This window comes from Achroia grisella, unplaced genomic scaffold (assembly GCF_030625045.1).
Source record: "Achroia grisella isolate CSIRO2021 unplaced genomic scaffold, CSIRO_AGI_Agris_v1 utg2671, whole genome shotgun sequence".
In the NCBI taxonomy this organism is placed as follows: Eukaryota; Metazoa; Arthropoda; class Insecta; order Lepidoptera; family Pyralidae; genus Achroia; species Achroia grisella.
Genome location: NW_026712758.1, coordinates 233,587 through 257,938, shown reverse-complemented (window position 1 = coordinate 257,938; position 24,352 = coordinate 233,587). Strand labels below are relative to the sequence as shown.

Sequence of the window (24,352 nt, the reverse complement as noted above, 5' to 3'; positions counted from 1 at the left end):
TAAATAAAGTAGCAAGTGGAATGTAGTAAATGCGATGAGATATATTTGTATGTTACATAATAATTATATTATTATTTACTTGAAGAGCTAAGTCAAAAAGTTCTAGACCATATTAATATAATGAATTGTAATCTATAGTACAAACATTTAGATATTCATAGAAAAACTACCGGTGCATATCGAATTTAATGGAATCGCTGTTGGGGCACATCGAATTGTGAGAGATGCCAATAGATATAAATGTATCTGTTATATTTTTTTACACCGGTTACAATACAGATATCTCTAGCGTTTGGCATTAATTATTAAGCCGGCGCCAGACGTATTTCTAAAAAGTTAAACACGCACAAAGTCGCTATATGTGACACGAGTATTTGAGCTTTATGAGTATGTTTAAAGTTTGAACAATTATTTGCACTTTCCGTCCACAGGCGGTTTCTTTGAACGATTTCAAAATTTAAATATTTGCGTAGCGCACTACACGCAGACTGCACACAAAGTTCAAAATTAAGTGAGTTTTATGATTGGATGTTTATTTTGCAAAGCGTGTGCGAATTCAGTTGCGTATGTTGTATAAATTTTAAAATTTGAAGCTATGTCTGGCGTCGGAGTGAAGCAATTAGGATAACGACACACAAAGACATTTTTTATATATACTATTGACAAGTTACAATAATTTAAACGATACCTAATCTATGTATTAAATGTTTTTTAAACGTTAGATAAAATCTAAATATCCGTTTTCTTGCCTTCGAGGGGAAAACGAAGTGACGACGTTTATTCAAGTACACTGCATGATTAGAGTAAAATTTTAAAATATATATTAACTAAGAGATAATAATTTATATTATACAATTAGAATTAAACGAATAGGACACTTAAAACTATACTTTATAACAATATAAACTTTCTACATATTTGTAACAAAACTATATAAAATATATCCGTAGCTTGAACAATCATTATCATATCACAAATAAAATAAAGTGAAGATGTAATTGACAATTAAATAAATTTGATCGATAAAAATGACATTATTTTACAATCAAAATTGATAGAAGGCGGTTGGTATTAACATAATAGTAAAATTACAGCGCAAAGAACAAGTTTCATGTAATTGGAAGAAGCGTAAATATTACTTAGAGTTCTTAAATAAATGAGAGTTATAATTATAATTCAGACTCCGTTCAGAATAGGGTTCATTTATATTCTTTCAGATGAATTTTTCTATTGCTTCTTATAATTATATTGCTTCTCTGTTACGCGCGTCTGAATTTGAAAGATTTGATTTAAGAAGGGCTCTTAGAGGACTTACCCGTTTACTAATTATAAGAATTAACATAATAATATTATTATTAATGGGGATACTTATTGCTGGCAATATAGATTATACAGCTTAACGTGATCACGTACGGTGACTCCGTCACAATGGTATTATACATCCCATATAATTATATCGGTTACTGCCACATACATTATAAAGAAAGAGGTGTCTCTAGTTGCTTGACTAGTTAACTGATGTTGATAATACTAACGTTACGAATATTAGGATTTGGGTTTTAAATATACTTCGAATCACACGTACTTGTAATGATTTAAGTTATATCACAATTGATGCTCGAAAGAATACCGTTATCTAATTTGTAATTTGATCTCAATCTACATATGCCTGCAAAAGTCAAGGCCCTTTCTTTAGTAGAAGCAATATTACTGCAAACTGTCTCAGCGATTTAGGCAGTAAGTGAGTTTAGATCGGCGAGGAAAGTTTCTGGTGCCATAATGTGGGACGAGCCTATGATTACTTCCCAGTTCTTCAGAGCGGCTGTCACTTCGTAGGCACAACGGATCTCGGAGAAACACACACCTAAAAAGATTTTATGATACAATTTATATCCTATTATGTTCCATATAAAATTTAAATATAATATGTAACCTCAAGCCTCTAATATTAAAATATACCCTTGTTATTATAATTCAATATATACCAAATGAATTCCTTGATAATAATCTCTATTATTGCATCATACGCCTACAAATTTAAATATATTTTTTAAACATCAGCGACAATTAAAACTTACCTCCAACTACAAAGACAATGAGGCGGGGTACATTTTTGATGGTCTGCTGTGCCTTATCTTTGTGCCAATGACCATAACGAACACTGAAAGGGAAATAATATACCGTGAATGAGAAAAGAATTAATAGCAGTAAAAAAGAATTTACTCGCACGCACACAGATTTCTGATGGTCGGCGGTTTCGATTCCTCGAACGGTACAAATGTTGAAAGTATGTTTGTTTGTTTCAGTCTGGTTATTTTTTTATGTATATTATGTATGTATTTATAAAGAAAAAGTCTATAACGACAATGTGGTTCATAAGTTTCAATACAAAGAGATGGGAACAACAAATCGCCTCGCGATTAAGTATACCACACGCATACATAATATAGGTATATACAGAAATAATGATTATTTCAAATGATTTAATATAGATATCATTGTAAAAGGGCTGTCCGTATGTTACTGACCTTGTCGGGGCTTGATATCCGGAAGTCTGGGCACGTCCCGCCAAAAACGGGAAATGGCGTTGGTCCAACTTATCATCAATTGCATCTTCAATAATGTCCTAAAATGATAGACATCCAATTCATATATATTCAATAACAATTTAATTATTTTACTCACAGACGACTTTTCTATTTAACTGTTCAGATTTACAGTACAATGAGTACTTACTTTAATCACAGGTGTCCATCGTGACATTTGATACGTTTGTTCCGTAATTCGTTCTTTTCTCGGTACTTGATATTGTTTCTTTCTGTTACCCTTTAAATAATATTATATAAGTATTATTCAATTATTTATTACATAATACATAAACTACAAATTAGAATAAATTAAAATACTTACATCAATAACGACATTCAGGCCAAGATTGGCGAGATTAAGTAATGCTTGCTTGTCCGAGTGATCGAGCTGTGCATGAGTAACCAACTTGTTCAGATTTTCTTCCGATATGCCATTCTTTGACATGATGTACAGCGCGATGATGCGCATTTTGTTGTAATTTGTTACACTCTGTAATCAATTACAAAATAGTATTACAAAAGGTTGATGTATAACTTCTACAATCCTAGTAATTATTTTAGCTTTAGTATACAGTAGTACACAATTTCGTAAAATTTGATCTCAAGGTTTTCAATCCAAATAAGCTTTAAACAAACATGAGATGTAGCATAGGCGTTATAAGTACATTTCACGACCGTGCTGTTATTCATGATTTTAGACTTAGTTAAAACTGTTCATGAGCTTCTTCCTCATTCAATATAAAAAAAAATAAAATTGGTGATAATGAAGCATTGTAATTGCAAATAAATAATCCATCCATCCATCCATTTGCTTAACAAAAATTTACAAGTTTATATATATAATTATAAACATTTCCACCTATTTCAATTATTTAAAATTTACTGAACTTAATATCATTATAATTTATCACAAATTTTAATGTGCAGTGATGTATTAAAAATAATTTATATTCTTACTTGATCTAAAAGAACAGGCACAATGCTCCTCATATGATCCTTTATTTTTTCACCTTCGGCATCGGTTCCCATTGCAAGATCCTATAAGAAAAGTATAAGCTATAGATAAAACAGACAACACAATCGAGCAAGAGTAATTATATTAATATTTAGTTTGCACAGTAAAAATTAACGTAATTATTTGGTTCAACCAAGGATAGCTCCAAATAGATGATGTGAAGAAGAAAATACATGTTAAATGTACGTAATCAAGCTGTTATACATAGATTGATAAATGTAGAATGTACTGTTTGATCTAGTATATTGTATTGTCTACCACAAAAGAAGACAAGCTTAATATATAAGTATAGATAAATATACTACAGTTTATAGCGCATAAACCTAGTAACAACTCATATAATATTTATACCTGTTCAACTTTACAGAGTTTGTCCACAAAGCCTTGATATTCTTTCATACAATCCTCAGCAAGACGTAAATGTGTCGCATATTTTGACAGCTCTTTCTGGTATTGCGGCATTTTCTTGATCATTTGTGACAGATCTCGCATCGACTGTTTGTCACCTGGAAATAAATATAAATAAACAGATTTAAATTAAATAAATTTTATCATTAATAAATTTATAGGAATAAGATAAATGTAATAAATGTACATACCGCCTCCCATTCGCTTCGATTCAGTGAATGTCTTCAGTTTTTTGGTGACCGATGTGGACACAACAGCTATGTGTTGGTGTCTGAGTTCAACCCATAGTTCATCGTTTTCATCTAACAACACCTCTTTAAATTGACCTTGAGATGCATCATACCTTAGAAAATAAAATCATACAATGAGTATTTAATTTCAGAAGGCATTTTGTGAAACAATTTTATTATTATTACTTATTAATACAAATGTTTATTACTTATAGACATCATTCTCAATAGGTAGAAGGTCGTATGCCATTGCCTGAAGAGTAAGTTCATGCAGCAAAGGAGATACACAATCGAATCCACGATCCAGAACAAGAAGCTGGGAACGCGCTTTCTCAGGTCCTTCACCCATTGTTGGCTCATCAGCCTATAAACAATTTTTATAGTAATCTCAATATATGACAGAAAAAAATTCTATTGCTATGTATATATAGTATATATAAAATTATGTATTCATTATACTTTAATTAATTGTTATTTTTACCTTGTAAGCATCAAGTTTCTGTTGTATAAGTTGAGCGAGTTCAACATTGCGCTCCCAATCACTGTAACAAAAACACATTTATGTTAGCAAAGTATATGAAGTAGGAATATATACAGAAAATTTATATACATATATATTGATTATAAATCTGAAGAGTTTGTTAGGTTAGGATTATGCTTATAAAGTTTGGTTTTTTCTTAAAATTGGTTTAACTTAAAAATATATTTAATTGTTGTTAATCCCATATATAGAGGAAGGTTATGACCAATAGGAGTAAAATATAAATGAAAAGTTTGAAAAAAACGGGAGGAAACGTCATACTTATTTGCACTGTTCAGTATATATAAGAATTACCTTGGTTAGGTACAGAGAACATTAAAAGGAAATCAGAGTTTGTTATTATTAACTGATGGGTTTTGCTCAAATGTATGTTGCCAGCATCATAAAATATACCTGCGATAGCGCACAGACGGGTATTCCCCAAGTGTGGCACAGAGAGTAGCAATTTGCTCAGCTATACGTTCCATGTTAGCATTGCGTGTTTGGGCTAATACAGGATTATACATGCACTGGAAGGTCTCTGGTGAATCCAACGAGAATACCTATAACAAATTGTGAATATATTATCATTAAGCTAAACTTGTGACAATTTACATAACTTTGATAAATCTATACATATAAATAAAATTGGAGTGTTTGTTTGTAATATTGAAATAACCGTTTTTTACTACATACATATGAATGTAAATACACCAAAATCCCACTTTATACAATTTTTGTCTGTCTGTCTGTAGATCTGTTTGTTCCGGGTAATCTCTGAAATGCCTGGACCCATTTTGAACGGACTTTTAACGGCAGGTAGCCGTTTTAATAAGGAGTAACTTAGGCTACTTTTATTTTAGAAAAATAAAGTTAAATTCCACGTGGATGAAGTCGCGGGTACAGCTAGTCTGTAATAAGAGTTTAAGGAATAAGAAATTGTATAGTCACCTGACTTTCATATGGTAAGAAAGCGATGTTAATTTCCTTGAGAGTTTTAATTTTTCTTGCTGCTGTAGACTTGCACAACTCATTAAACAACTCCTCAGGACACACTAATGCAGCGTGCAAAACAATGTTTACATATTTGTATACATTAAATTAATAGACATTAATAATCCCTATGTAATATAGGGTTGTTTTTAAATTTAGACTATGTTTTCCTATAGTTATTTAAATTTATTATAATGACAAACCTGTTGTTCATTTGGAATGAAAGCTATGTTGATTTCCTTTAATGTTTTAATATATTTAGCTACTTCACTACGAGACAATTGATCAAACAATGCATCAGGGCAAGCTGTAAAATGAAAATAAAATAATATCGTAAAGGCAAACTAAAAATAGAAGCATGAAATGAATAAGTGAAATAATACTTAGCAATAATTTGTGTTATAACCATAAAGTCATATGTTTAGCAAATCACGGCATCATACATTTTATTTTTAGACTACGGATAAACTGGGTCAATAAAAATAAAATGTGGTAAGATCCCGTGATTTACTAATTATATGTATAAATAATGACCGCCTAATGTTTAAAACATAAAAAGTCAGTCAAAGTAATTGATATCTGTATTCTATTGAATGAAATCTGTCCTAAATAAAACTGCATGTATGAATGACAATTTGATTTAGGTTTGATTTATTTCATTGACTTATTTACACTCAAGCGCCACCTACTTTATTTTTTGTAAATACACTCTTTCCAAAGATTGTCTGGAAAAGATTACATAAGATTTAAGACATTAAAGATAAGACCAACTAGGAAATATGACAATGTTGAAAAAATACCATTTGTAAAATATATTTGAATAAATATGTATATATAACAATATACTTACATACATTCTGTAATAGTTTATATTTAATTATTCTATTATAATTAATAATACCTTCAGTGAAGAATACATGAGCTGCCTTATACATGATGCGATTACCGACAGAAAAATCATTGATAAGAGCATGCACAGATTTTTCTGATGGTGTAATGAGGTAAATTCCGTCCATGGTACATAGTGGTTCTCGCTTCTTGTGGATGTCTTCAACCACTGTAAAATTTGTGACAATTCTTTAGTCATACTGTACAATAGGACAATACAAATAGTAATGTTAAGAGTCATAGTAGAATAAAATTAGGAAATATAATTTAGTATAATATAGACTTAAGTAGGTTAAAGTTTATGATCAATACTGTCATAATTCTGCGATTCTGAAAGTATTGATTGATTAAAATATTAATGTAATTGGCCTTGAAATTAAAATAAAATTAATCTGGAGATTATAGGCAAATTACATTAATATTTTTAATGGATAATCTTATATAGGTATATAATTTTCCTATCATAAGTTGGTTACCATAAGTGTATAAAATCTTAATTAAGCCAAGCAAGTCAAGTTGGAGGGACAACTTGACTTGCTTGGCTTAATTAAGACTTTATACACTAGTTTCTACACTTACAAGTGATGCCTTCAGCAGATATATCATGCATCTTGCAACATGCAGAGACCATGCGCATTGACAGTTGATCCACAATCAAAATTCGCCATTCTATATGTTGAGACTCCTTTCCTTTAGGTCCGCGATAGCGGATCACTTCATTCATAATCTCTGGAAAGATAAATTTATATAAAATTAGCGTTATTTTCTAATTACATTATCACTTAAATTATATATTAACTTAACACATATTTTGCAGAAAGTTTAAAGTAATCAATACTACAAGCTATGCTTGTATCATTGTGTGTAATAGGTTTATTACACAGTAATGCAAGTTAGCATGGTGAATAAATAAGACAATCAATATTTTAGATTGAATTCATTTGGATAGGACTAGACAAATAAAAATGTATGTATCTATAATAGTTACACAGTCAATGGCTAGTGACGTAAAGGCCGGCGCACCCCACCCACCCGTTCCATCATGACAGAAGAAAATCAATAACATAAGAACAAGAAGTGCTTATTGCAGCGTAATTTCAAAGAATTAACAATAAAGAAATACACAAATAAACTACATTAACCCATGACTACAATATTATTGGCATAAATAACTCAATTTTTCGTAATCCTATACATTAAAATTACATTACAATGTGCATTCTAAGTGATAATGGTATGATATTGTAAACAATTTAGTCTGGTAATTACTAATTTTCGTAAATAAACAGAAATCAATTGAAGTATTCAATAAAATAACAATTTTTTCGTATTAGTCATCATAAGATTGGCGAACGTCATTGAGAATCTACATTAATAGAGGAGTCCCCGAGAACATATTGCGAGTAACGAAGGAAATGTGAAGAAAATTAGTCATTTGATTTGAGAAATTGATATCATTAACATTTAAAAGAATATATTTACTTACTTTGTCCAACTAAAGCCTTGAGAGCCATTTTGAAACCACAAACACTGTAAGTATTCTACAGATAATCAGACTGTTGAAGTATTGAATTTCTGTTGTTTCTGTGACATACAGTGTTGCCAAAAAGATCTTAAGAAAAGGCCAGAACTCTGTATTATAAAAATGTCAGAATTTTGGTGGTGCCGAAAATTTTCAAATAAAACTTTTTTTATTAAAAACAAATTTTGAAGTAGTTATAAGAAAGATATATGAAATAACCCTGAATATCATAAAATATATTCTCTGTCTAACGTCACACCAGTTATCATGGTAGTCATTTAAAAATTTATTTTGTGAGCATCAAATATTAATTGTAATAATGATTAAAAGTCCGTCAATACTACACAATCAATAGATAGTATTCCTGTCTATAATTATAATATTGATGTGCTACCTCATAATCATTAGATAGCGTACTAATTTCGCTTTTTTTATGTAGAACATTTAGCATAATTACAAATTTTAAGTCTGGTTACACAGCTGAATACTGCTCATAGATCAATTCAGTTTTTTGAAAGCTATTGTAAGAAGTGAATGTGTGAATGTTTATCGAGTTTTTGCAATTATCACGTGTATGTGATATTGTTTATATTTTTATTATATAAAATATTCATATTTAAAAATATGAATATTTAAGTGACAATTATTATATTTTAAAAAGGTAAAACTGGATATCGCATGCATATTAAATAAATAGTTACTGATATTTTAATATATTTTTTTGAAATACATGTCCCTTCACACGATTTTTAGACTTTCCTGCATATATTTAATAAAATCTATATTTTTATTCCTAATTACACATATTTATGGTAATAATACCTGTAATAAAAATAAAAATAAACTTGTTGAAAGTGCACAAAACAACACAAAACATTTTTTTTTTGTTATACTTACGTATTATATTATCTTATCTGTGGTATTACTAATCAATTAATGGTGTATTCTATATATGTGCCGGTTTCAAACGCGTTAAATTTCATTAAAAAATATAGCCTATGTGTTTTGTTCATTAAAATCCATTCAGTAGTTTTTGCGTGAAAAAGTAATAAACCTCCACACTTACAAACTTTCACATTTATAATATTAATCTATACATATAAATAAAATTGAAGTGTCTGTATGTAATATTGAAATAACAGTTTTTTACTACATGCATATGAATATAAATACGGTACATACACCAAAATAATAATTATTACAATTTTTGTCTGTCTGTTTGTTCCGGCTAATCACTGAAATGGCTGGACCGATTCTGACGGGACTTTTTTGGCAGGTAGTTGACGTAATAAGGAGTAACTTAGGCTACTTTTATTTTAGAAAAATAAAGTTAAATTCCACGCGGACGAAGTCGCGGGAACAACTAATAAGATTTGTACTGTGTACGTACGAGTACTCAAGTGGGTTGGACTTAAATTCAATACATTTTTAAAAAATCAAATCATTGTAATCACTGTTTCATAATACCTAATTGTGTCTACCCATACAAAAGTAGATTTTAATAGTATTTATTATAGTAGCCGAAATTTTTAGAGATATTTTTTTAATATCACACTGTTTTTAACCCATAGCTTTGCCTTTGTAGATAGGATTGTTTTAATCTTTGATGTCTGTTAGGAATTGTAATTACCATGCTTAATCTTTCGCGGGTCTTTTTACACAATAAATGGTTTCACATCTATACTATATCATAATAGTCTTAAATCGACTTAGGATCATTTTCACGTACCTAATAACAAAATACATGTTTTTCACACAAAAATACGTAAGTAAGTACCTATGTATAACATAGTCTGAAATATATATATTACTAGTTGTTCCGCAACTTCGTCCTCGTGAATTTAACTTTATATTTCAAATAAGCAAGCATATGTCTATAATGATTCTAATCTAGGACATTTCTCTCAGCGTTATCTAGTCCCGAATAAGCAGAGCTTGTAGTACCACAGATAACATAATATTACATCTAGGTACTATGGGTAGTAAAAACAACAACATTCGTAGTTGTGAATACAATTGTTTGTATTCAGGTGCATGATCCTTCGATAATCGAACCTGCGACTAACCAAACGAAGGAAAAACCTATAACAATTACTTACGTTTACATGAATTTTGGTTATCAGATCCATATTTTGATACGTAGGTCCTTAAGTATGAATTTGAATTAGTGGTTAATAGATTTGAGTACATAAATAATAAGTTGTATACCTATGACTTATATTTTTGATAATTTATTGAATCTATGATTAACATGGACCTTTTTATTTTTTATTAGCAGTTGGTGAAAGTAAGGTGCGGCGGTCAAGAACTATACCGCTCTGCTGTGATCGCTACAGCGCTAGTGTCTCAATCTGATCCACTGAATAGAATAGTGTAGTTAGTTAGTAGGTTAACAATGTGTGTAATAGTATCTATCCCGACACGTTTGGCAGTGTTTGTTGTTGTGTTGTGAATTGTGATAGTGCGCGAAAATGAAGGCCAATCATTTGCTGGTGGTGATCCCGTACCCATGTCGTGCTGAGGGTTGGCTTCAGCGATGTGGTAAGTTTTACAATTAATTTTATTGATGTCTCATAGCGTAATCTACAGTAATTACATTTTATCTCAGATTTTACAGTAGACAAGTAGGTACTATATTTGTGATGGAACTACGAGTACCAATGCCTAGCTATTTTTAAATTGCATTGGCGGGATTTGTTCAGGCAATCACTGAATACCTACGTTGTTAGTTTATTTTTAGATTTTACAGTGAGTCTTTTATTTACACCTCGGCTTTACAGATATTTGTGTTCGAGGAATAGTGCTCCAGGTTGCGCTAGCGGTATTCGTTAATGGGTACTGACTACTGGTAGTACTTGTCAGGTTTTTTAGCCCATAGTGAGTAATGAACAACAAATTATATAAGATGGTATCTAGGCGTATAACGTGGAAGTGCCCATTGAAAATATAATAGTAAATTGGACACAGTAGTCTGAACATGACTTCAGTCTCATCTTATCATCCTACACAGGTGCCCCGCCAGAGCATACCCACAGCTATGAGCTCCATTTCGATAATAATAAGATCGATTAATTTTTAATGAATAGTTTGGATATAGAAAATATATTTCTTCACACAAATGTACGCGTGTACATGTGTGAAGATGTATGTATAACGTAGACAGAAATATATATATACATTATATATTACATCCGCCGTTTTTTAGTAACGAACTTAAGTTTAGACTAGTATGTATTTATAAATAAAATACATTGAAACAAAAAACTATTTCCTGTATTTTCCTATTGTTTCTTCTGTGACACAATAAAGAGTTTATTATTATTATAGATACTATTAAATTAAAATGTGCCTATTTTAAAGAAAAGCACTTCAATGTCGTAACCTATTCTATGAATTGATTTTGATTCGTAAGTCTTGAATGTGTTTAATTGTCATATTATTGTATGCTGTGCCCGATGCGCGATGGCCCGCAATTGTTTTAGACTTCATTGGCAATTAAATATGGACTTGACGCCACTTTAGATTACTTGTTGTAAGCTCTAAATTGCACTAAACATCGCATCAGATGCTTAGTCATCCAAGGACTGAGCAACTCTTAAATTATACCTCTTCAGAATGACGTAGTATGGTGTGGTAAATTTACATTATATTAATGTCAGTAATTAAAATTTATAGGTGAATGACTAATTATAGTCGGTTATTTTTATAAAATTGTATTAATTTACCAATGGCGTCATAAATTCAGCATCAGTCACTTTACTAAAACGCCAAAAATAAATTGTTGTATTTCAGTATATTAATAATAGTAGTTTTCATTACGATTACTATTGACTGAAAGTAATTTTTGGTGCTAAAGTCGCAGACCATTGTTCGGCTTCGTTCCGTTCGAATATCCGGTCGAAGCCTAAGGTTTACAGCACCCTAAGTAGACGACGCTACGCAAAAGTAGAGTTGCGGAATAATTAAAATAATTGACAGCAATAATCTTTTAGCCTGACAACAAAAAGCAAAAGTATGCAATGATTATATTTTTCTTGGCATAAATTAACTGAAATGTTTAGGACTATGCATTATGATGATGCTCATTTTATCGTTCACCACTCCGCCAGCGTAATCCGTTAGCGCAGGCGGGTGCACCATTCCATTATCATGCCTAAAAAAAAAACTGCATTATGACTATAAACTATTGTCTGGACTGTTGTTACAGCATTGGTTGAAAACCGTATATCTACAAGATATCATTGCAAGTAATTCTTTAATTTAAAATTTATTTCATAAATTATGTACCTAAAATAAAAAAAATATGACTATTTTATTGGTATATTCAATTTTTTTTACTATTATACTTAAATTGAATCGCAATTTTTTTATAGAATTATGGAATCACTCACTTCAATTAAACTCATTGTTAATCATCATCACTCATCATTAATAAGTTTCTAAATATAGAAACTTATTATCGTCTAATTCCTATGTCGAACCCTATCGTCAAGAGAGCAGGTCATTTGCGTATGCCCTACTTATAGTGAAAATAATACGTCTGACGTTGTGGTTTTCTATCGAGTTACGGTCCACCTGGTTGCAGCTGATTGATTTGCTTTCTAGTTCTACTACAGATATTTTCTATATCTTTCAAAAGCAAACGAATACATATATTTTAAAATTAAGTGTAATGTTCTATAATAAAAAAGAAAATAACTAACATGCATATGTGCATATATATAGAATTTAATACAATTGCAAACTATAATTGACTGCACGTCTATTTCATATGTAGTAACAGCAGTATGTTTACCTGGTTTAACCATGTGAAGCGTCGCTGCATTTTTTATCTAATTATCGTACTTAAATTAGTACGAACCGTACAAGGTACCTAGTGAATATGTACTGTTTTGAAGCACACTTTTTTGCAAGGTACTCTTTAAATTGTTCCTTATTATTGGATTTTGACCGTTGATTTCGTTCTATCCCAAATTTAAAAGTTATAAATGCATTAAATACTTACAATATCATAATAACTAATTTCCATTGATATTTGCATGATATACAAAATGCATTTTAAGAATTAATTCCTAATAATAAAAATTAATATTTGTTTTTTACGGGATGCTATTATCGAATATAAATATATTATAGGTAAATCAATATTTTTCAATACACAGTAAAATATATAATAATAAAAAAAAGACGTAAATCACATATTTTGATGGAAAACTACATCAGATTAATAAAAGCAAGTTTCTTAGCCAAGTTAATAAATTAATTCACCAAAATTTCGCTTTTTTCCTCTCTGTAGTTGAGTAATAGGTACGCGTGGAAGATGCAACAAAGCAAAAATGTGCGATGACAGTTGACTAAGCATAATGACATTATCAGTTCCTAGATCGGTCCGGTAATTGGTTTAGGTAATGCATGCAAGTCTACTAAAGCAGGTGTTTAAAGTAGGTGCGTTTGTAATATGTATGACGTGTAAAGATCCGTTAGATTGTTTGAGAATTTGAGCGCGTGCCGTGCCTGCGAATGACACACAGTAGAAAGTAAACTCCCGCACCTCGTGTTGTCTCCGACTGACGCTTTGGCCTGAGAACTATTGTTTAACTTTTAAAAACAACAACGCTCAAAATTTACACACATATATAATAAAGCTTTCTAAATATTACCGGGAACAAGATACCTACTCTTATGTTAACTTAATAATTAATTTCTCATAAACTAATGATGATTATTTATTTGTATGATACCATGTAATTACTGAATTATTCTTTTTTTGTACATGAAATTTGTATTTATTAAACAAGTAGGTTCTAAGGTTCTAAGGTTAATTAGCATCTTACATGTCGATAATAATGCTGGAGAATCGAATAAATTACGGTACCTACTCTATAATCTGTGAAGTCTTAATTTGAACTAAAAACTATACCTACACCCAAAAAATTTTGGATTAGGATTTGACAAGCCAGAGTTCAGACCGTATTGTAATTTTATAAAATAATAATTTATATGTAATTCTCTAAAAGGAGGTTGTATTTCAATATCTATAATTAAATACTAAAAAGCAACCTATTCGATCATGTGAATATGACTGTCTATGTCTACCTTCGTGGCATGATCTCTCTTTACGTCAAATCTCATTAAAATAGGCTCAATCGTGAATAATTAACAAAAATACTCACAGGTACAGATAAAAAAACATTGCAAATAATGCAAACAAAATTTCAAACAACAACAAATAATGATTATTGCATATAAAGTCGAACCTATACTTTGCATCAATAAAAAAAGTAGTAGTATAGGGCTGATTTTATAAAGAAAGCAATGTTACTAAACGATTGTACTCGGACCTATACATATGAAAAGATGTCTATAGATTACATGTATTTATTGTTTACCTAACAAACCCATAGATAACGGGTTAGTTATAATCAGTGTTTAAATAATATCCAGAAAGAATCCACAATGTCGTAACGTGTTAGTGAGTCAGAATTTAGAATTGTATATTCATCGTAGTATAAAAAGTTAGAATGTAAAAATACTTATAATAACTTTTGATTCTTACTTTGACAACAGTAACATTATTATATTATTGTGTATCATAACATTTATAAATTTAATCTATTAAAAGTACACAGTATAGTATCTTTAGTTACACTTTGCAGTACATTTAATTATAAAACTTTTAGTTTATTCTGTGAATAAACAAATTAAAGTTTTGTATGTCTGAACATGTGTATTATTGCGATCATCCCGCAAGCATTGCAAATTGGCAACCTGACGTCCTCCTCTATAACTTACCAAAAGAGATTCTATCCTTTACTAGTTTAAGAGAAAAACTTTTCGTTGATTAACAAAATAATGGTTTAATTTCTTTAAGAATTAGTACAGAACTGGTAAGGGTTTTTAGGCGCGGTCAACAAGTTATTTGTTCATATTTAGGTGCGCCAAAATGACAGTTCATCTGTGTACACACCTATTTCTTGCTTCATATATTTAAGTACAGTTGTATTGCGCAAACTGACAATTCCTGGTAAATAGAATTCAAACTGTGTAAATATGATTAGACGCCTTTCTAAATTTTTCTGTATTTAATTTGATTTCCGAATTTAAGAGGGACCATCTTCTTGAATGTCTTTCAGGTTTCCTATATTTATATCTTGTTTTATTAATCTGCTATATGTCACCTGCGACTTTACCTACGTGAATATGTATCCTATGTATTAATCTACTATTCTAATCAAGTACTCCTTCTATGTACTAAATTTCACTTTTGAATCGTTTAGTTGTGAATGAGTACCTAACATGAATTACAACATTCACATTAATGTTATTAATATGATCAATATAATTTTAAGTACTTAATAAAATCTAATAAATTTTTAATTTATATTGAAGTATTCTGAATTCTTATTTTGATTTCCCTATCATTTTTATTATTATTTTAATAAAGATGTAATTACGGCTTTAACATTTATAGAATACTAGCTTTTACCCGCGTCTTAGCTCGCGTTAATTTAGCCCTTAGGGGTGGAATTTATCAAAATCCTTTCTTAGGGGGTGCCTACGTCATAGAAGCTTTATGCATGCAAAGTTTCAGCCCGATCGGTTTAAAATTGACAAAGTTTCATATAAACTTTCATCTCCTATTTTATCCCTTTGGGGGTAGAATTAATGAAAATCCTTTCTTAGCGGATGCCTACGTCATAACATCTACCTGCAGGCCAAATTTTAGCCCAATCCGTCCAGTGGTTTGGGCTGTGCGTTGATAGATCACTACGTCAGTCACCATTGAGTTATATATATGGTACCTTACCTACCTTTGAGTTATATAAAACAGAGGTTAGTTTTAAAATTACCTACTCATTTCTACTTTTGATAAATACACGTCCAGATATGCCACTCTAGACTAAAGTAAATTATGTGTTTACGAAACTAAGAGTTGAATGGATGTATAAGTGATACAGTTGTTTATGGAGATGATGACATCCTTATTATTATTTAATTATGAGGTCAGGAAGGTATTCCTCCCACGGTCACGTAGTTTATCAACAAAACTAGAGCGGGTCACCGACCATTGCTAACGAACGACGTAAGCAGACGATGGCTGCCCGCTTGATAATTTAATACTGAGTTGCCACCAAGGATACAAACCTTTTATTTGAGGATCCTCGTATAAATACAATATTGTTGGTCTTTGGTACGAGGATATTTAAAATGAAAGTAGCCTTACATCTTATAATGTTGGCTATCAGCGAGTGAGAGTCCCTTCAAAATTAATACAGTCGATACAGTGATTAACAAGACCAATTAAACGAACAGCCATCATCATCATCATCATCAGTCCACTGCAGTCCACTGCTGGACATAGGCCTCTCCCAACGCACGCCACTGGGCACGACCTTCAGCCCTTCCCTTCCAGTTACTACCCGCAACTCTACGTAAGTCGTCGCTCCACCTAGCAGGGGGTGTCCTACACTACGTTTGGCAATTCGCGGTCTCCACTCTAGAACACGTCTACTCCAACGAGCATCGGTTCTGCGACAGATATGATCTGCCCACTACAATTTGCAAATACGAAGAGCTATATCTGTGACCTTCTCTGTCAAATTACTTTGTTTCGGATTTGATCCCTTAGAGAAATTCCAAGCGTGACTCTTTCCATAGTTCTTTTAGCGACTTTGACCTGATGGACCCGTCGTATCGTCAGTGTCCACGTTTCGGCACCGTAACTTGTAACGGGTAGGACGCACTGGTTATAAACCTTGGACTTAAGGCTTTGCGGTAGCGACGACGAGAAGACTTGACAGACATACAGACAACAAAATAAATAGTTTTGTTTTATTTATGTACCCAATGTATTTTCAAGGACATTTAGTGAAAAGTCATTAATATAGAAGCCATTAACTGTTAGGTCCTGCCTGCGAAGCTTGAGCCCGGAGTCGTGTGAAAGTTGTGAAAAAAATCCACGAATAAAGATAACAATCCACGGTACACGATAACATTCATCTTAAGATGAAAAACAATAAAATGTTAAAAAATCTGTGTCAAGTCTCGCGTCTTATTGTAAATCTAAAATCTCGATGCTTGCGGTGAGATTTTTTACCGACTTCCAAAATAAAGAGAATAAAATATTCGTAAGTGGTTTCTTAGTTTAGTTTTAAAATAAAAATATTTGAAAAATATGTCATTCAGTAGCATTTATGGTCACTGGAATGGAAGTTCCAATCGTCCCAATGAAATACTCCCTGCCGACTTTATCATCAGATGATGATGATAAAACAGGAAGATAGGCATCAGAACTCCCTAATAAAAAACCAAAGTAACCTAGCCTGGATTGAAGTTGAATTTTTAATGTACATACACTTAATTATCCTAATGGTAACGGCATTACTGAAACACTACAAAGAATCGAACTATATTGAACCTTAATTGCCAAAATGCTACATTAATATTAAATTTTTATTATTATTAAGAATAAATTTTGAAAGGAAAATATTATCACTCGAAAATCGCTTACTAATATTTTTATCTTATATAAAAATACGTTTATGTTATGCTACAAAGTAAGTACTCACAACCTTTACTGCGGATCATTAGCCACATCTGCATGTGGTCTTTCTAGAAACCGTTCTATGGTGTGACTGATTTTCGTACTCATCCTTTCAACCTCAACTCAGCGTATACCAGTAGTGCAGGCGGAATCACCACTCTGCAACTTATTCAAGAATATTAAATTGATAGCAATATTCTTGAATAACTTAAGTTAATCCTGTTCTCGGGATTCGTTTATTTTATAGTAACTAGTTTATTTAAATTTAGCAATTTGCTTTTATAATTACGAACATTGTTACTTATTATAGTTTATATAAGAATAATTTACAATAGTCAATTTACTTGTTTTGTTTTTCGTTGTATCTAATATTTTTTGTGCAGAGAGAATGTCTTAGAGAATTTTATTTTACCCACGGACTATTATGTATTGTCTAAATACAATTGTTTTTATTACTTGTAAGTGGTGAATGTATGACAAAGTGTTTTGCTTTTGTATATAATAATTATTATATTATATTTGAGCTATAGATTATCTACTTATTTAGTGTAACCATAATAAAAATAATGAAAGTTTTGAATTATTTAGCAAATTAAATAAGACTTCATTATAGAAAAATCTAGACAATACACCTATTTTTATGACGCACCCTCTCATCCCTCTGGATGCATTGTACTTGTACGTGAAGGGCACTGACCGTGTTGTAGGAATCTCACCCTCGTTGCTATGGCGACGCCTCTTCCCGCGAATTTTATTGACAGACGTTGGTGTAGTCGAATGGGGTGAGTACAACGCACATTCATAGAAACCCCAGTTCTAAAGCGAAAGATTTGGCGCGTGCGTGTAATGATATATGATAAAGAGATTTAATGCACCCTCAATGACGATGTGTTCATTACTGATAAGAAGTCATTCCCTTTGTCTGATTTGCTGTGGGGAATTTATTGCGGCTATTTGGAGCTCTAATTCATTACAGATTTAAATCGTATGAGGGCTAGTCGTAGTCCACCATTGTATTTGAAATTGAGATAATATGTACGTCTAAATACATGACATGACTGCAAATTGGATACCCTAAAATACCAACATACATGTAAACGAGTAACTTTTATAATAAATGGCGACGTAACTACATATAATGTAATATTTGTATTGAAACCCAAAACACAAGTAGGAAATACAATAAATCTTCTGCAAAGAGCAACGGTTATATAGGTAACGTGTGGAATTAGAATGATCAAAAGAAATAAGAGGACGGATGAATTTTATTAAGGAACAGATATTTCAAAATGTTCACGCCAGGTTGATATCGCGTTACTTCCGGCTTGCGCGTTATAAATTTCATAAGATACAGGCACGTGTATCGTGAAAGTACTTGGGATAATTTTCAGATAAACAGAAATATTGAGAGATTTAGGTCGACAGCAATATAGAAAAAAAAACACAGTCACTATAATGTTATTAAACTCGCTCTTATTGGTTACTCTCGTGCGTTACATTCCGTTGGAATTAAATAATATTTGATTATTAGAGTTGTTAGGTAATAATACTATATCTATTTTAGTAATTGGTTTTCTAAGGCAGTATACTATTTAAATTGTGTTAAAAATAACTGTGAAGTTCTGTGGTGTTTGTCATATTATGAAATTATCATTGCGATTACAACCTACAAATAACAGCAATCTGTTATTTGTAGGTTGTAATCGCAGTATAAGCCGTCTAGGCTATGCTTCTTGCAATGTTGTGCTGAGGCTGTTTGGGAGTATACGTCGACACCTTTTGTTGATGTCATCCAGATAATTTCATTTCCTAAGTACGAAAATATTTTGTATATTTAGATCACGTCTTTGTAAGAATAAACAACCCTCTACAACTCAACCTATGGTTCACCTTCATTCTGGATGTTTATAAACGTAAACAAATTTCAACATGTTTCATTATATATTAGGTAACCATATTTTTGTACCATTTCGTTCCAGTAATTAAGGTCAGTCCGTAATCGGACGAAATATATGGAGACAGAAATAAGCCCGACATCGAAATGCTCTTTATTCTAGGCAAATTTTTATACTTTTATCCAGCAAAATCTATTTATATATATGTATATGTAGGGCCAAATAGCCGGTTTTCCCACCACTAACTACCTATTTTACGTGAACGTGAAGCTTTAAGAAAAAATCCAATAATAAATGTATATATATACTGGCATGTACTGAGTATATTTTGATTAAAATGCGTGCCCACTATATCTTTATCATTTGGGGTCAAAATTTCATGAGCAGAATGGAAACAAAAAAAATGTAGAAAATTTTCATAAGTAAAACCTATTTTTATTATTGTTTGTGCATTGAAGTTAGTTTTTTGTGTCAATACATATCTAGTTTTGTAAAAATAGTAAGTTTAATAAAATATGCGGTGGTTGCTGAAGGGCATTGCAAAATTTAAATTTCTTTCCGTTTATGACCTGTTCGTAACCGATGGTTTTATCTGTATCTGGTTGTGATTTTTTTAGCATATTGCATGAAATTAGCGGGATAATTACACCGGTTTTCATACCTTTTTATATAATTTATTCAAATGGTTATAATTTATTAAAAAAATTTTTATTCAAATGGTTATAATTTATTAAAAAAATTGTCAGATGGCGACCGGCTAAATTTAGTCGGTCATGAGAAATCACGTAGTCGGAAAGGATCAGATGTCGACCATCGAAATAATTCATCATTTTCTTCCATAGAAAAGCATTAATTTGCATGCATTCTGTTTAGTGATAATAGTTTTATTTTGTTTATATTATTGGATTATATATTGTTGATATGTCGAATATATTGGAAAATCCTGGCCGCTGGTTTTCGACTTTAGTGTACTGTACAAATTTCATTAAAAAAAATATTAAAATTTAACTTTTTTATATAGCGTAAAGACTTATGTGTATGCGTATAGCTAAAGTATTAATTTTAAGTAATATTTTTATTAAAGTATTATTTTTTCAACAGTTTCAATGGTCAATGGCTAAAAAGCGATTGATAATTGGCGCAGTGTCTATAACCACACTTTATGATATTTTTTAAATTAATACTTAAAATTAGATTAAAGTATATATATGTATTAAATAAAAAACTATATAATAAAATTCATAAAAAAGTGTGTTAATAACTAAGTTTGTAGAAATATATATATTATTTGATAAAATCATGTTGACTATTTATTCCCGACTGGTCGTTAGGAAAATCATATCCGTCGATATGTCTGTCATCTATTCCTGCTGCCAACCAGTGTGTGAAAGTTTGTATGAAAGGTCATAAGTCTGACGTGAACAATCCTCTTCCCTCTGAAGTCCTAATTCTCTTTACTGATGATGGACATCACTGCCCCGCAGAATTTCTTGTCTAATTACATTTATACTAGCAAATAGCAATGTTCGCTATTATTTAATAAATGTCATATTGTACTATTTGAGAATTTAATTAGAGATCCTTTACTATCCAGGTGGCCTTGGCACAGATATTGAAAAACAGCTCAAAGTCAGTGGACTGGTTTGTAAATAATGCGTCAGCTTGTGGCTGCTCAATATGGACATAGTCATATGGCACGGCCTCCATCGAACCTCGATAAAATAAGCAGTGTATTGTTCAAATTGCTAACAATGTGTGTAGGTATGTACACAATGAAGCAGTTTGTTTGTTTCAAATCCTATCAGAAGTTAAATATATTTAAAAAAAATTGATATTTTTAAAGCAACCTTTTCTACGAAAATATATGTGTTTTACCAATTACTAAAACAAGGAAATCTTCATTTAGACACATTTTGTTGTATATAATGTAGATTTTGTTGTATATATTAACGATACCAAATAAAATTTAGATTTCAGCTTTTTGCCATGAACTGCAGTATAATACCTGGTACGCATGCGGTAATCTTACCAACCATATTTTCCTCAGGTAGGTTTTATTTATTTGCCATAATATAATTAAATACAATGTAAATTTGCTTTAGGTTCAACCTTGGTATTTAAAAATGACTATATAAATCCAAATTTTATATTTATTTTTATAAATATAATATAATATATTACATTACAATATAATTTATTACAAAAATTTTAGTCAAAAGGGAATCACTCTTATTAGATATGTAGTTTTGTGATGAAATGTTATTGGATTATCTATAAATAGCAACGTAGAACAGACAATAAAAATGTTGTCGCTCCAGAAAACTTAACGTAAATGTCGGTGTAAATAGATTTATAATGCAATTTTATAGCAATCGCTTTTAGGGTTCCTAACGAAAGAGGTATAAGGGACGGTACGTCATTAATGGTCCGTCTGCAAAACTGCTATATGTTTAAGTGACTTAAGAAACGGTGGAGTTTTTTCATTCTTTATTTTTTTACCTATTACATAAACCAACACTAATAATTCTTATTATTTTTATTTCAAAGCTAATGCTCCACATGTGGTCTCGTATAAATTTCATCAATATCTGAGTAATATTTTATGTTTAAATATGTGATTAAAGTTGGTGCTTTACGTAACTTAATCATTATATAAGTAAAGCAAAAACTTTGTACCCCTTTTTACGAAAATTAAGCGAGCAGAGGAGTATGAAATCTCGCAATCTTATGTTTATATAGAGAAAGAGTGTAGAATGTTAATATATTTTTTTAATTAGGCATAAAAATACTTTTATTTAATAAAAATAATATTACACTAGACTATGTATTTGATACACACACGAATAGAAGTGTAGTCTTAGACAATAGAACCTTAACAATTTTTCGGATAGTGGTCGTATCTACTGACCTTGACTTGACCACTAGCCGATCACTATTTATTATAAATGCTAGTAATGTTAATGATTTCTAATTCGAAAATATAACGGAACTAGGGTTCATTCCCGGGAATTCTCGGTTCGAGAATTCCCGGGAAATTCATGGGTTTTGTTCCCGGGAAATCAAGCTCGAGAAAAGTCGAGAACTCGAGAAATCATGTACCTATATAGATATTAAATTGCCCTTTGTTTTGTTGCGTGGCGGCGCAATAATTTAAGATATTAACGTTTTTGTTTTCTTTCATGTTATTTTTTTATTTTGTAGTCACTATTTTTGTTTAAGTTGTTTTTATTTTCTAAATAAGCAGCCAAAAATGGTGCTGTCATTATAAATATATAATATATGTCATTATAAATAAGTCTAATTATAAGAACAATTAGGTCCTGAAAAATTTTAATTGGCGTTTTGTAAGGGAATAACCTGAAGTATTTTTTTTTCAAAATATAATATATTTATTTAATCTAGGTACATAGGTACCATTTCTATTTATGCACTTTTGCCTTTTGTTTTTGCACTTTGGACTGCCCCATCGGAGTTTAATTTTTTCCCTTGCAAGAAGTTATCCAAATTTCGAAAAAAAATGGTAATCTGTTGGAGCAAGGTCCGGGAAGTACGATGGTTGTCTTAGACATTCCAATTGAAGCTCTTCTAATTTGGTAACTGTCTGTTGTGCAGTATGTGGTCAAGCGTTCTTGGCGATTGACCAGCCTCGGTTGTTTAGCAGGTAGCTTTTCCATCATGGTTTCTCAATTGCTGACAATACACATTTGCCGTAATCGTCTGCCAGATTTAAGAAAGCCGAAGTGAACAACACCGGAAATAGTCCACCAAACGTTCACAAGTAACATTTTTTGAGCCAATTTTCGCTTGGGGCAGGATTTGGTTGGTTCGCCAGGGTTTAGCCATTGCAATGAGCGTTTCCGATTATCGTACAAGATCCACTTTCCACCACAGGAAATGATTTGATTTAAAATCCCTTCATTATTATGCCGGTTGATTAATGTAACGCAGCAGGCTACGCGCGTTTGTTGATTTCCTCCATTGAATTCATGAGGGACCCACTTTTCAAGCTTTTTCACCTTCCCAATTTGCTAAAGGATTAAAACAGTTTTGTCACTAACACCGCAGCCTGCAGCTAACTCGGACGGGTTTGCGATGGATCCGCTTCCACAATAGCCTTCAATTCTTCATTATCAACCTTGGATTCCGGCCGACAACGGAGATTGTTTTGCAGGTCGAAATTTCAGAACGAAAACGTTGGAACCAAAAATGCACGTGTTTTCTTTTGCGAGACCACTGCCGTACACATCATTAATACTTCGAGCCGTTTAGCACCGTGTAGCACTGGTGCCACAGCGGAACTCGTACTCGTAAATAACGCGATATTTTAAGTTTTTTCATTTTGTATGCTGTGAGTGACCCAAAGTGAATAGCTGTATAAATTTGGAAATGGAATTCCTAACCAAAGAGGAGATATTTGAGATCAAAGTGACCAGTACGACAAAACGCCAATTTCATATGTAAGGACCTAATATTATTTTATATTTAAAAAAAAAAATCATTATCTTAATGTTTTTAAATATACTCAATAAAAGTTTAATTTGATACTTTTATTTGAGAGCAAAACCACTGAATTTTTTGACGTTATTGGAACCAAATAATATGAGAAAAAGTACGTAACTGTAAATTTCTCGACAACCCGAGAAGACCCGAGAAATTGACCTCGAGAATTCTCGAGACCCGAGAAATTGAAAAGCTCGAGAAATCATGAACCCTAAACGGAACCCTCATATCGCAACTTTATTAGTTCAT

The 24,352-nt window shown here is 31.4% G+C and overlaps 2 protein-coding genes across 2 annotated transcripts in view; one reads left to right on the top strand and one right to left on the bottom strand.

The window, feature by feature from the left end:
* Positions 1-576: 576 nt before the first annotated feature.
* Positions 577-8,220, bottom strand: LOC131842889 (protein ROP). Its single transcript, XM_059191455.1, has 15 exons — positions 8,129-8,220; positions 7,222-7,371; positions 6,656-6,811; positions 5,713-5,816; positions 5,176-5,324; positions 4,723-4,783; positions 4,451-4,605; positions 4,203-4,354; positions 3,955-4,109; positions 3,546-3,626; positions 2,911-3,078; positions 2,737-2,826; positions 2,529-2,626; positions 2,079-2,161; positions 577-1,864 (listed from the first exon to the last, which is right to left on the bottom strand). Exons 1-15 carry the CDS (start codon positions 8,154-8,156, stop codon positions 1,731-1,733), a joined length of 1,764 nt encoding a protein of 587 aa, XP_059047438.1. The 5' UTR covers positions 8,157-8,220; the 3' UTR covers positions 577-1,730.
* A 2,386-nt stretch (positions 8,221-10,606) lies between these two features.
* The window catches only part of LOC131842972 (ras GTPase-activating protein raskol), a 153,005-nt gene continuing 139,259 nt past the window's right edge, over positions 10,607-24,352 (top strand). Inside the window, exon 1 of the mRNA XM_059191558.1 lies at positions 10,607-10,705. Within this exon, the coding sequence (XP_059047541.1) occupies positions 10,636-10,705 (70 nt within the window). The 5' untranslated portion in view covers positions 10,607-10,635. The remainder of the gene's footprint in view (positions 10,706-24,352) is intronic.

What these genes read in the sequence shown, in the direction of transcription:
- LOC131842889 (XM_059191455.1), bottom strand. Translation starts at nt 8,156, where the DNA reads ATGGCTCTCAAGGCTTTAGTTGGACAAA. An exon ending in TCTTACCATATGAAAGTCAG is followed by an intron (nt 5,325 to 5,712) that starts GTGACTATACAA and finishes AATTTGTTATAG; the next exon opens with GTATTCTCGTTGGATTCACC. An exon ending in CCGTCTGTGCGCTATCGCAG is followed by an intron (nt 4,784 to 5,175) that starts GTATATTTTATG and finishes TTTTTGTTACAG; the next exon opens with TGATTGGGAGCGCAATGTTG.